Genomic DNA, 15629 nt, shown 5'->3' with positions numbered 1-15629 from the left:
TTATTGGTCACCATCAACCCCCGTATTGGCACTGTAAGAAATATTCACCACTTACATACATCGGAAGTGTGCAACCAACCTTGGGCACTAAGATGTTATATACAATGTGCCCGTAGTTACACTGTTTTACTCACCCAACGGTATACAACAATACTATGTACTGCTGTTTGGCGGTAGAATATATGATGAGTGGGAGGTAGCTACCCAGACGGACTTGTACAAAGCACTACCCGATATTGATCTTCCGTTTCATTTTTTTTTTGAATAAGGCCAAACAATAGTTTCAGACATGTTTCATATTGATACCTTGTTATATTAGAAATACATATAAATTAATAAATTATATTGACTGACTGTTCCGAATCTCATTTTTTGCTCCAACATATTGAACATAGCTAAAAAATGATTTATAAAGGCCAAAAATGAAGTGTAAATCATAAAGGTCATGGTAAAGCTTACTAGACTAAATATGAAACCATTTATTTCTAGTGAATATATCTTGAGTTATTACTGAACGCTTGATCGACCAATTATATATTTAACAATAGGCTTTTGATACATGGTATTTGTTGATTATTTTGATTCAATAAGATGATGTCCTGTCGGGTTGTCTCAAGATGGTTTCCTTTACTGCCAAGCACGAGATCAATTATACACAAAAAATAAGTACGTAACGTGAAAGTTGCCTGGGCTGGAACCCACTAACGTCGGTTAAGAGGCACGCGTTCTAACCACCAAGCCATTGCGGCTTTTTATTTATTCTAAAGTTATATAAAAATAGATTGATATGCGATGTTGTATGTAGAGCAAACATTGGTCAGATTTAACAGTAGTTTTGATTTTTAGTTTAGATTTGAATAATATGTTTATTTAAAACTTTATAACATTCTACAGTAAAATAAAAATCGACTTTCTAGATTTGTTTACAAAATGCAATTTTTGTTTTTTTTTTTTTTTACATAAAAGCGAAACTATTAATGCGTGAGTAGTAATATCTGGGAATTAAACAAAGATAAAAATTAACTTACCTACATTTCAACGTCAGAAATCCATCAAGAGTATTTTGATAGCTAAACGCTAGGCTAGCAAAAGGCTATCATCACGATCTATCGTTTAAATGTTATATCATAAATAGTTAAATATTTATTATTCTTAAAACAAAATGTCTATGTTTTAAATCAATACTAATATTTCCAAAAAAAATAGAAAATATATTTAAAAAAAACATTTGTTATAATGCGATATAATTCCTAATGTGTTTAAATTTCATGCATCGGTGTAATTAAGCAAACGGGAAAAGTATCTGTTGTCAGCTTTGCTCGTGGAAATTAGCTGTATAATGGCTAACACTGCTAAATTGAATATAATAATGTTAGATTACTGTTCACTACGAAGCATTTACAACTTAATTTAAAACTATCATAATTAGGCGATGGATTTAGTAAATACTTTTTGTTCTAATGCTTTAATATTTTACTCTGGTTATTTTAATTCGGCTTTGTGTAAGCCCGTCTAAGTAGTAACCAACCACTCATCACATACTCTATCGTCAAGCAGCAATATTTGGTATTGTTGTGTTCCGGTTTGAAGGGTGAGTAGGCTAGTGTGACTGAAGTACACATAACTAAAGCAAGGGACATACATATTAGTTCCCAAGGTTGGTGGTGCATTGGCCAATCTTTAAGTTTTATCATGACCAATAACCATCAGATGGCCCATTTGCCAAACTCCAAATGTAAAATAAAAAATAATGAATTTAAATAAAAATTTAAATGAATTACTACAATTGAGTTAATTGAATATTCTATTATCATACATTTTGGCCTTTACGAATAAACGATCGAAAATATCATGTTGCTGTGTAATGTGAATTTATTGTAATCGGCTCGCTGTGAAGGCTTGAAGCGAATCATTAAATTAAGCGCTGCCAGACTTGCCTTGTATGTGATGGGTTATTTGATTGTTTACGCTATTAGTGCCATTAACCCGCGAGGTGCATTTAGTCTTTATAAAATTTCAATAAAGAAAGCTTCAACTGCTACGTACTTTATTCAACCTTTAAAGTTATATTTCTAATATAATCAAAAGTTAAAATGATTACAATTACAGATAGGTACAAATATATATATTGGTAAAATAAATATTTTACACGTATATTAATAATATACATATCATACAATACGACATAAATGCGCTTTCATAGAATTAAAAATAAAACACCATTTTAAAACAATAATGAATTAATGTTATGTACTTACAATAGGCAGCTTTATGACTAAGAGAGTAATCTCCATGTGAAAAATTAATAATTTTATTTATTATTTATCTATTTGTTATTTGAGCAATCCTTAAAACTCTTTATTACATATAAATAAAAAATAGAATACACCAAGGAGTATTTATTATATTAAAATCTCCTTAACATATCTTTCAACACTCAGGTCAGTAAAGTTAAACATGTAGACGATATATTCGTTTTGCAATGTACGCTATTATTAAGGTCATTTAGAGTCTCGTCCCGGATAAAGTGAAATCGAAAAGATTTTGGTCAAAAATCATTTATAAAAAACTTACATGTAAATAACATGTAGTACTATTAAATTGAAATCAACATACTTTTCACTCATTCTTAAGGGAATTTTGGACGTTTCAGAATTAAGTCGAATTATAAGCTACCAACGTGTTGAAATTTGAAATTAAAAAAAAAAGAGTAACCCATTCGTTCCTATTTTTTTAAATATATAGTCAAGTCATCAAGTCAACTTTTATTGTGTAATAAACTTACAAAATTCTAACAAAGAACTTTAAAAATTGGCAATTTGTTAAAATTTTATATGGGATAATAAAAAAAATATTTCGATTCAATCAATCATTAAATTTATATTAAAAAAAATAAAAATGGAAAAATATCGATTTATATGCAGAACTTATCATTCCAGATATCGATAACTCTTTAAGAACTTACTAATATTTTATCATTAAACGATAATAAATAATTTATGCAGTCCCTTTTAATTGGACATGCGGTACGATGAAATGGCTATCGAAGGTAATTTATAAATATAAGGCTTTGTTGTTAAACGTCTTCAGTGACGAGGAAGTAATTAAATAAAGTATTGGAATAGTTTTTGCATTAAAATGACGTTATGGAAAAAGTATCTTATTTTGGTTCTAGCGTCAGAAAGACGAGTACTTATGATAGAAATTTATTGAATTCCAATGCATTTAAGAAATACATAGTGAAACTTTTAATTAGAATGGATCTAATGTAATTAAATTTTTTTTTTTTAATTAGGTCCATTTCTGTTCAAATCCATTTTGTATCAATTGCCTTAAATTAAGTGACTAAATTTAGTGATTAACTTTTATTAAAAAAAAATCAGGAATCAATGTTTTTAATATTTTTAATAACAACTATAATTTCGTACGATTTTTTTCGCTTCTAATGACAGACTTCGTTGTTATCATTGTAGCCCACGTGTTATTTATGATTAACTTATTTAAAACTATTACTCAAAAACCTACGTTCTTTATTTAAAAAATATATCAAGAAGAATTAATTTTAGTAATCTTAATATTATAGACAATGACATATGAAGAGATTGAAGATATGCTGGCGGGTCGATCTTTGATGTGTTTACGTTTCGCGCTTACGCCTTCGAATCGCTATACTCCAATTTCACGCACTGCACTGACGCTGTCTCGTATAAAAGCAGCTGCGTCGATCTGAAAAATCATTCCAGCCTTAAACATCTACCGAGGATCACCACATCACTTCCTTATTTAATTAATCATAAAAACAAAAATGAAATCGGTGAGTTAAAGACTAGTTAATATTCACATAGCTATATGAACATTAGGTAATCCTTCGTGCAAAATTAAACTAAAGTTTTTTGAAACATATTTTTATTAAATAGAAAAAAAGAAAGCTTATAAACTTATAAAAAATAATATTATAAAAATAATATTTATTATAATAATATTTTATAGTAAATATAACAAACTTTTAAAGTAAAAATATATCTATTATAATTAATTATATTATAATCCATATATTAATACTGATTTATTTCTTTTTATTTCTGAATTCCTTATTTCGTCAAATATCGTTTGTCATATATATCTTTGAGGTATATTTTATTAGCTTTTATAAATAAAATTATTAACAATATTCATATAACTAGGGAATATTTCGTGATTAGGAAAATTAAACAATCAATATCACTTATATGATTTTGTATAGAATAACGATCGAACACGTTCGCATGTGTCCATAAATACGTGATAATATAACATGTAACCATCATAATTGAAAGATCGAACATAGTAAACCATAATAGTAATAATTATTAATCTCTTTTATAGTACGTACTTTTAAATTTTATGTACATTTTTCGATATTTTTATTAATTTACTAGGATTTTTTTTACTTGATTTATATAAATTTTGCAGAATGAAAATTATAAACCTTTAAAGGTTTACATCACAATTCCTCAGTTTACAAAATCGTATGTTTTGAGTCCGACAAATAATAGTAAATTATTTAATATAACTATTATATTTTTGCAGTTCGTCGTACTAGCCGCCCTTGTGGCAATGACCTACGCGGCCCCGCAGTTCCAATATCAACCACAGCCTCAGTATCAGAATCAAGTGATTCCGATCATCAGACAGAATCAGGAGATCAATCCCGATGGATCCTACCAATACAGGTGAAGCTTTTTGAAAACATATTGTTAGAATAGAACAATTTTTTCAACCAAGTACATCTAAACATACATAGTAAAATAAGTAGTATATATATCGCGTTATTTATATTTTAATATATGAATGTAGGTAATTATTGTACATCATTTAGTTTTTTTTTTTTTAATTATGTATGAAACTTTTACCCTTCGATAGTTACTGTAGCGTATTCTTACGCACAAGAAAAAAAGATCGTTTTCTCACATTCCTAGTTATCATAATTTGTCTTGTTATTCATCACAAAGTGTAAATTTGAACTAATACCGTAACTCTCTATTTTATGCCAAAAGTCGTCATCGTTGTGAAATAACACACTAAAAGGCAGATCATAAATGGACATTCCTCTAGTGTCAAATATATTAAACGTTAAATTCGTGGGAGTTACCTGTGAGACTGTCTCAGCCTAAGAGCCAAGCCCTCATTACGTAATTGACTCAGATGCGTCGTTGCTGTTTAGTGTCATTTCATATGTAAATATATGTTTACTATTCTTGCATAATTTATTGAGATATCATAAATGTGAAAACTAGAACAATCATTCATGAGATGCCCATATAAATAAGAATACCTATTAATGGATGACAAAACTGTACCACATATTTTAAAAGAGACAAACAAAATGACATACGTAATTATTATTTTAACCTACTGTACAGTTCACTAAATCCACTCGTAAGTTATATTTGTTCATCCAAATCACGTTTAAAATACATGTGTGATTTACAAACGATTGCCGAATCAGAGAAATCGTTTACTATGATTTATAAAAATATTCTTAAATTTAATTACTTTTAAAATAATTATATAATATATTTTAATATTACATTTAATATTTTCTTTACTTAATATATCTAAGTTATATACTGTTTTATGAGTCGGTACTCACTTTGATTCGTTATAAGGTTAAGTAATGATCGTTATCAATTCAAGAAATATAAACAGCATACACTTGGATGCAGCGATAAAATATTGTTTTGACCATATAAGTTTTGCATAAACGAAATATAACCAAATTTTTGAGTTTTCCTTTTTTTACGATCTTTATTTTTTATCAAAAAATAACATTAAAAATACAATACCACTAAACTAACTAATACTTATAATTTAATTGAACATCATATAATTTATACATAATATAATATGTTTATGCAATAAATCTGCAGCTATGAAACTGGCAACGGTATTGCTGCACAAGAACAAGGTTACCTGAAGAATGCTGGAATTAAAGATGCCGAGGCACAGGTCGCTCAAGGTTCATTCTCCTACACCTCACCTGAAGGTGTCCCAATTACACTGAACTACATCGCTGACGAGAACGGTAAATTAAGATTTATTTTTATTATATTTAATCATGCACATGTGCACCGATATTGTAATAAGATTACTTTACAACTAGCACCACCAGAAAAAAGTTCCACTAAGTATTTCTATCATTTTCAATTGCTATCCTCTCGATGAATAAGTAACCCTCTTCAATAAGTCCTCGTCTCATTATTGCTAATTGTTATTCGTTTATTAACCCTTCTTCGTTAAGAGTTAACTATATATGTACCTATAACAGTTTAGACTGCCTCGGCAATTAGTCAAGGAACAATTTTATTAATATTCATATGTTACTTTTCGTATACAATTTAAATTTATTTTAATATTTTTTACAGGTTTCCGTGCCGAAGGTGCTCATTTGCCTACCCCTCCTCCCACTCCTGATTCGATCCTTCGCTCCCTTCAATTGATAGCATCTAGTCCCCAAAACCAATACCAACAAGGTTTCCGTGGTTAATTTCCCCGATCCTCCCCAATAAACTACCCAAGCGAACTCAAGACTCACTGATCTAATGACTCTTGGAAAATACCTAACAACTCAACGATCTTCTAGTTATAAGAATAAATGCTACTGTGATGTATTTTAATTTTATAAGAACGAGAATAAATTAAAAACTTAAATGAATGCATTTTAACTATATTCCCTGTCAAAACTTAAACAATAACATGATATACATTTATTTAAGTACTACCTTATTTTTATATCATAAAGCTGGAGAGTTTGATATCACACTAAACTCAATTGATTGCTCCTGATATTATATAACTTCACTTCACTTTAACCGTAAACGTTAATAAGTCAAATAATATAAAAAAATATATATATGTACAATTCAATTTGAACGTGAGACAATTGGAGTTACAAAGAGTACTCAGTTTATGACTTCGCTTTTTTTAAATATAATATTTATGTTGTACTAAAATTTGGACAGGTTAAATAACTTATTATAGTTTTACATAGTTTACATTTGTTTGTGAACATGCATGATATAAAACAGCTGTCTGATTAACACTAAAAATATGGAAAAATAGTTTAAAAAATGTGCAAAGTCTTATATAAAATTGAATATTCTATTTAAATTAAAATGCGACAAAATTCTTACAAATATGTTTAAGTTTATTCAAAAAAAAGGAACACTACAAATGATTATGAGACATGCATAATAATTATTTAAAATATAATGTGCTCGTATGTACATACTTAGTGCATAAGACTAATAGAGAGTAGTCGGAAGTTGCATCACATTTGTGAATAAAGAGCAATGCTATGGTGTGCTACTTAATAGCATATCATTTATTTAACGAAAAAATCGAAAAGAATAAAATCCTGACTGATTTCAACCACGGCAACAAAACATTACTTTGTGGTACATTACTTGGTGGTAGGGCTTAGTGCAAACCCGTCTGGGTAGTTACCACCCACTCATCAGATATTCTAACGCCAAACAGCAGTACTCAGTATTGTTGTGTTCCGGTTTGAAGGGTGAGTGAGCCAGTGTAACTACAGGCACAAGGGACGTAACATCTTAGTTCCCAAGGTGGTGGCGCATTGGTGATGTAAGGAATGGTTAATATTTCTTACAACGCCATTATCTATGGGCGGTGGTGACCACTTACCATAAAGTGGCCCATTTGCTCGTGCGCCTACAGACACCATAAAAATAAAACATACTTTACTCCATTAAGATTTGAAGTAATTTTAATGCTGCCACATGCTTAGAAAGTAGATTATATTAAGAAAAAATGCCAATAATCGCATAATTAAAAATCCTACATAGCCCTTGAATTTGTATAGGCATTGTAATTATACAATGTAAAAATAAGTAACTCAAAACTCACTGCAGAACACGAGCGTGAAATGTTATAATGAGATATGTGATATTGAAAATATAGTTCAATCATTATATACAAAACTGTTACTGTTTCATTTATCCAAATGGCTGATTTTTGGATATGTTGTAGGAGGGCTAAGAGAGAAAAGCTTAACTTGAAATTGTCGACTTCGATTTCCAACGTGCGTTCATCGCCATCTTGAAAAAAAAGGTTGAATTACATTTTTTTGCGATAACTTGGCTGTTCGTCGTGATACGAAAATTATGATAAGATACTTTTTTGTTTCATTTATGCTCTAAAGTTTAGGTCCCATGCATTTTTAACCTAGCGCTGATTGAGATATCGAGCCCGAAAGTGCCGATGACTTTTGCTCTTTCGATCTTGGAGATCATTCAGCATGTACCTGGTCTTTCGAATCAGATCGGCGCAGCTCGAATTTTACAAAGATTACACAGCTGAGCGAAAAAAACGTCGTAACTACGCACGTCGTACGTACTTTATTTTTCAGTTTCACTCTCGATATCTCAAAGTATCTTTTCATAATTCTCGTGTCACAACGCACAGCCGAGTTATTGTAGATGGTTGTTTTTATCAAGATGGCGGTAAACGCACATAAAAAATCGACAATTTCAAGTAAAGCTTTTCGCAGCCCCTCCTCCAGTATATCCAAAATCAGCCTTCTCGGTTCATTTGCATTTACAAATTTATTTAATGACTGGTCTAATAATAATTATAAAATTTATAGGATACACGTATCAAAATGGCATATTACCATAAGTCAGTTGCAAACATTTCACGAGTGACATGCGAGGTGAATTCTCAGAATCTCAGAATTGTACTGCTGTTTGCTTTGCTAATTTGCATCCGTATGTTATTGAAATTTTCGTTTTCGATGTTAGAGCGCGAGATTTTCGTATATGTATACGCGTACCTAATTTTATATTTTTACCATTTATTGGTAGATTTTGTAAAATATTTTAATATAGAACATTGCTTTATAATTATCCAAAAACATAATTATATAGTCTCGGACAAAAAATACAAATATATTTGTCATACAAAGTGACATAAGCAACTTACCTACATTATATCGTCTAATTAGTGTTCAAAGCCCTGAAATTGCATATTTAAATTCAATCTTAAACTATCTGTTTACTGTATCTATTTAATGTTCAATTTGCTTTCACAACTGATCGATGATTATTATTATTCTATTCATTTACGATATATTATGATTAAAAAAGCACTTAAGTCGATAATATAAGAACCTTATATGACACGATACAACCGATATACTGGGACTTATAAGTAGTTAGATCTAACAATAACATTCAATTTATACAAAATGTATACAAAATTCAAGTCCACTTATGTGCATTTTAAATGCAGTGTCTTTTTGTCGATTTCAGGCGTAATTTTTTTTCTTAAATTTATAATGTACTCATTTCTGCATCTTATTCATAAAATATCTATATTTTTACTCTCGTATTATATATGTATACGAGATTTATTTGTACGCTTTAAAGTAGCCATACACAGTAAGGTGTATCTGACAGGTTTGCTTTAACAGGTAACCTCGTTGGTTTAGTGGGTAGATAAAAGGCCCAAGGTTCTGGGTTTAATTCCTAGGTCGCAATTTCAAATATGTACAATGTCCGTCCTGAAACTATATAATATCATAATATAAAAATTTGTCAATTTTTTATTTTTTCAAAGTAATATGCCAATGTCATGTCATATGGCATATTACTTTGGGGTAATGCTGCAGATATTCAATCTGTTTTTATTTTACAAATGAGAGCAATCCGGTCTATTTATAATCTTGGAGCTAGAGACTCTCTTCGGGATGTTTTTAACAAAGTAGGAATACTGACTGTTGCGTCACAGTATATTTACAACAATATTATGTATATTCACAGTAGCATTGATCACTTTGATAAAATCAGTGATAATCATTGTATGTGCACAAGAAGTAAGGATAAGCTTAGAACGCCAAGTTTCCGACTCTGCAAAGTCAATAAATCATTCTTAGGGCAAGGTATCCGCTTCTATAATAAAATTCCGCAGACATTTTTAACTTTGCCGTTTCATAGATTCAAGTCAATTGTAAAAAATATATTGGTAAAGAAGGCATATTATTCGATACAAGAGTATATTGATGATAAAAAAGCGTGGAGTTAATGCTTGTTGACTTCCAGGCAGGAGACATAACATACATATATCATTGTATTTAACTAACATTACTGTATTTTTAGATATTGAAATAGAGTAACTACTGAGTTTCTTGCCGGTTCTTCTCGGGAAAATGTACATTCCGAACCGGTGGTAGCTTTACTTTAAATAGTTTGTTAAATGACGATTCAAAAGTGCTTGTAAAAGCCTACTTGAATAAAGTATATTTTGATTTTGATTTTGTATATACGGGAAATAGTAAAAAAAATAACTAAACCTCATTTGTCTTTTATTACGTAACCTAAATCTCAGGGCTGTAAAATATTAAATAACTTTATTTATATAAATCTGAAATGTTCCTCTAAGTTACATATATGTCCTAAATATTTTTCGAAATACGTAATATATTATCAAATTTAGCATTGTAAAAAATACGCATATATTTGTGGTCAACAACGCCATCTTGTGTAAAGAAAAGAAATCTTGTCCTAACCACAAGACTGGTTATTTGGCCATGATATCTCAGCCTTTATTCAGCAACTCAGAAAATTCGTGCCTCATACGATAGATGTCAGTACCCTCACTTCGATCAATGTTTTCTATTATTCCATTCTGCGTACATTTAATTTTATTAACATTTAATTCATTCTTATTTAAGAAAAAATGCTATAATTTTCGAAAAGGAACTCCTAAAAAAATAATTAATAATGTAGATAGCAATATTGAAACAGCCTTATTTAGAAACGAAACGATTCTATCTGCAAAAAGAAAAATATGTACTAACGAAATATTTCTTAGAAAATTAACATGTTATATTCGACTATTATATAGCCCATTGTATTTTTTTAATTTTAAATGTATATTAACGTAATATTTGAAAAAGGATCGCGTTTGTTATTTTTAAAGTATAATTTTGCATATTTTCCTTTGCTATACACAAAATGTGATGATCTTTTTTAATCACCAATAATATTTATAGGTGGTTTGCCATACTTAATTCTATATTAACTATCAACTATTTTTTGTGGGTTGTGTTTATTGTGTCATTGCACTCTTTTCTCTAAGTTTACCATCTCTTATGTATTTTAAAATTCGCAAGAAGTTTTCATGGGATGTGTATTATTAAATAAAGGTTAGCCCATATCTTTTCTGCTAATCAATTATGACAAATGTCATGGCATTTCGTCACTCTGTTGATGTCGAAAAGGCACAAAACCAATAACACACACTTTCCCATTTATGATATTAGTAGATTTATAGATTTGACATTTATAATTAGCATTATCTATGTGTACCTGCTATGTGTAATAAACACTAAATGAATATTTTAAATAAAGAACACCGATTAATAATCATTATCACAAATTATTAGATACAAATATTTAAGTTTGCAAATGATAATTATTTACGTAACACCCATTTACCAACGTAAGTTCAGCCAACATTCGTTCCCTTTTCGGTTAACAGATGGTATTTCGACTGTTGGCAATAATAGTGTTATATAATGTGGAAGATGTCATCATAGGGGCCCATTAAGCTCGTTAACTTACCTATGATCCGATGTCATCTGTCACGCAGACGCACAACGTTCCAATATACAAAGAGTGATAACTTTTGACAGTATTTCGATATATCATAAATCAACAATGGGCGGCTTTTATCGAAGACGGGCGTGTACTTTGTATTATATAATATGAATTATATAAAATGGCTATGATAATTATTAAATCGCCACGGTACGGTACTTATTTATTTTATGATTTTAAACCATTTTACACCATAAATTATAAGAAACAATGACTATGTTTTATAGAAGTATACTGTTCTCAGTATAAATATTTATATATTATAGCTTTAACTAGTTTAAAACCTTATTTTACAACTCTATATTAGTTTTTTATTTACTTCTGAGTTCATCAACTTGTTTATTTTAAATGCTCGTCTAGTTTCTTTTTTGCCCCGTATTCGTTCATACAATTATAATGGGCTTTTGCTATTTATCAGCATCTGACTTGTTTTGTATTTGTGTGGGAAGTGGACTGTGCAGATCAAATCGCGATTAGAGGAGTTATAGCTAATTTTAAAGAAAGAAGAAGGTTCGAGGGGTTATTCGGTTGTTTTTTTTTATAACAGTGATCTCCGTAATTATTGAACCGATTTCTTTATTTTTTAGGAGGGTATACTTTCCGTTTGGTCTCAGGTAACTGGGATTTCAATATTAATATTGAAGAAAAAAATTGAAGTCGCTTTTTTGTTATAATATTTTATTATGTAATGATAAAATTATTAGTAATTTTACATAATTTAATGATTAAATTAGGAGTTTCTATTTTTATGTTACTAATAAAATTTCATATTTCACCCTTTCTACAAAACTTATACTAGGTTTAGGTTTAAATAACTTTATTATCAACAAAGACGTACAGTGACTTATGTGATAACATAAATTAAAGTAGGAACGAGCAATTCGTCGTCGTTGTCATTCTATGTACAATTATTATAAGCAAAAATAGAACAAAAACAAATACAATTATGCTCAATTTTGTTCCCATGTTTGTGATGAAAAAAAAAAGAAAAAAATATATATATTATTTGTTCAATAAATAATCGGATAATTTTTTAAATGAATCAACATTTTTTATATGTGAGGGGTATACTGTTATAAAGCCGCGCTCCGTTGACTGCTATTGTTGTTTTGCCGTATGACGTGCGATGTTTTGGTATGATGAGGGAGCTAGCCCCTCGACTGCTGCGCTCGGAAACTTGTTTTTGCTTAGTGAATTAAAGATTAGTATGGATAGTCCTATTAAAACTAACTTCTGATGACTTGGCGATTACCGCTAGAGAAGTCTTTGAGCTATCAAAGACAGCCTGGCAATTCAAGGAAATAATAGCTCCAGCGTCATAGACACAATGCCACAAACAATCTGTATGGACAGCGTATATTTAAATTATTTTATATACCTATATTTTGTATATATTTTTTAAGTTATTGAGAATAATTAGAAAGTTCTATTAATCGGCATTTCTCAAAATCCAATAAATATGCTGAGTGATGAGTCTCTTAAAATTAAAAAAATATCATTATTGTACGAATCGGGACCGTGATGGCGTTTTCTGGTTTTATGATCACTATGTCAGTACACAGTTCTAGTTATATATAATAAAACGAACGACTTTACCCCCTATATATAAAACTCTATGTATATTTTATTTATTATTATATATTACAATGCCTTGTATAAAAACGACTCATGGCAACACAATTATCTTTTGCTTCACGAATCATCATGAAGCTTTATTCTAAACCCGTTGTTATTACCTGCAAACTAATGATTTGTTTAAAAATAAACTATATAATATAAATCTTAACTATTAAAGAATTTTATCGTTAAATATTTTAAATTAAATAAAAAGCAATGGTCTGTGCTATATTTAAAATTATTTATTTTATTTGTTTTAGATGCACTATGAACTATTTTTCTCCGCTATACTAGTAGCAGTTTATTGTGCACCGTTACCAAAGGATAGTGACTCTACAATATTAAGCTACAACCACACAAACGACGGAAAAGGCGATTACAATTACAGGTATAGTCTCTCTTATTATTAACTAATGAAATATTACAAGCCTAACAATGAATACATATCTGTAATAATTTGCTTCTTTGTCTGCTAAATTGTTCTCATTCGATTCAGTAAATATATATTCTAATATTACTCACGAGTGCTTATCAAAAATATATTTTGTTATTAGTAAAACATAGGAACGTCAGTTTAAAATCGAAATTTTGATTAGCAAAATCTGAACGAAAGACAATAAGTATATAATTTCAATTACAATATGTTTTAGTCTTAAAATATAAAAACTTAATATTTAAGCTTAAAACTTAATATTTTTTTATTTTAAATTTTGTATAATTACTTCGCAATTTTATTGCATAATCTAAATAAGGCAAACAATTTAAAAATTACAGATTTGGAACATCAAACGGAATAATAAGAGAGGAATCAGGTACACTAGTCGACGTGGGTTTGCCAAAAGGCTCATATTCATACATAAATTCTGATAGAGTTTCGGTAACTGTGTACTATGATGCTGATGACAAGGGATATAGGATTATAAAACCACCGTCTGTCGCAATCGTAAGTTAAATATAATAGAAATATGAATTTAAGCCTGTAAATGTCGTACTGCTGGTCTAAGGCCACCTTGGAAAGAAGTTTCCGCCACACTGCTGTATTGTTTCAGCACCGAACACGAGCAGATATATAAACAAAATCTTAAAACATAAAAATACAGTAGTGCTGAACCTGCAATCTTTGGTTAAGATCACGAGTTTTGATTATTGGGCCCTCACGGCTTAATTCTCATGTTTTTTTTTATAATTCTTATGTACATATTTATAATTTCTTAAAATTATAAATATATAATAATTTCTTAAAATTATAAATATGTACATTTCGTACTGTTTTTTATTTCAGTCTGTCTACTCGGACTCGGTGTCTCCAGCTGTCCTAACAACGCTTCTGAGGAAATAAAGAAAGTTCTTCTTTTGTCGGCAGTTCAATGACCTAAGCGTGCACGTCTTTCATTTTATTAGTTAGTACGCTAATTTGGCAAATACTTGTCGGTCAAAGGCGTCGATAAGGCAAATATTTGTGTGTGTTTGTGATAATATATACTGTGAATATTTTGATTTGATTACTGGGACGTTTTTTCCTAATATACGCGAATACATTAAGCATTTCAAGCATTTTCACACAAACACTCCATTCAAAGGGAAGTTTGGCGTTTAGCTAATTTATTTAATAATAAAAAGGTATCTAATATTGTTTAAAGTTATTTTATTTTTATGAATGTAACGGCTTACTGAGTGAAATATAATTTGAAACAAAACTTATGATTGTTTTAATAATTTACAAAAACAAAATACATCTTTGAAATCAAGTAAAAAATGACAGTGTTGATATATAATTTTTATTTTTTCATTTTATTGCTTTTTTAACATTACGTCGAATTATAAATTACTTTTTAAGTTTGTGTTAGTTGCTTAGGGTTATAATGCAATTTATTATAAAAATCTCGAGTATATAGGTATTAGCTAAATATTAGGTTCCAAGTAAATATATATCTACATATGTATAAATAAACTGAAATGTAAAGATGTGTGAACGCTATTCTAACACGCAATGCGTAAAGGCTGACCGTACTCTATAGGTTAATATTTATCTTATGGCAAAGTCGTAACCGAATACATTTAATATCTATAAAACTACGAAACAAATTCCATAGTTAAATATAAATAGTCGTTTTACAATTTATATCTATTACCTATAGAATTTTAAATTTTACTACACATATTGTGATAAATATTAACATTGTGTTACAAATTAATCAGCCTAAGGTAAATTGATTTAATATGTTGTAATGGTTATTATGAATTTCTCAGTGAAGTCTGAAATGAAAGAAAAAATAGTAATAAAAAATAAAAACTTCAATAAAGGAAGCGATTTTTTTTTAAATAAAAAAGAATAACGTCGACACAATTACA

General features: G+C 29.3%; 2 protein-coding genes across 2 annotated transcripts; both read left to right on the top strand.

The window, feature by feature from the left end:
• The first annotated feature begins 3682 nt into the window (after positions 1-3682).
• On the top strand, positions 3683-6690 carry LOC113393469 (endocuticle structural glycoprotein SgAbd-2-like). The gene is made up of 4 exons (XM_026630357.2): positions 3683-3814; positions 4570-4712; positions 5910-6064; positions 6405-6690. The coding sequence occupies exons 1-4, from the start codon at positions 3806-3808 to the stop codon at positions 6524-6526; spliced, it is 429 nt and encodes a 142-aa protein (XP_026486142.1). The 5' UTR covers positions 3683-3805; the 3' UTR covers positions 6527-6690.
• Positions 6691-13335: 6645 nt separating this feature from the next.
• Positions 13336-14740, top strand: LOC113393268 (uncharacterized). The gene is made up of 4 exons (XM_064215251.1): positions 13336-13432; positions 13537-13665; positions 14052-14220; positions 14560-14740. The coding sequence occupies exons 1-4, from the start codon at positions 13365-13367 to the stop codon at positions 14614-14616; spliced, it is 423 nt and encodes a 140-aa protein (XP_064071321.1). The 5' UTR covers positions 13336-13364; the 3' UTR covers positions 14617-14740.
• The last annotated feature ends 889 nt before the right edge of the window (positions 14741-15629 follow it).

This window comes from Vanessa tameamea, chromosome 6 (assembly GCF_037043105.1).
Source record: "Vanessa tameamea isolate UH-Manoa-2023 chromosome 6, ilVanTame1 primary haplotype, whole genome shotgun sequence".
Taxonomy (NCBI): domain Eukaryota; kingdom Metazoa; phylum Arthropoda; class Insecta; order Lepidoptera; family Nymphalidae; genus Vanessa; species Vanessa tameamea.
Note: the sequence above shows the minus strand (reverse complement) of the source record. Positions and strands in the feature narration are given on the sequence as shown.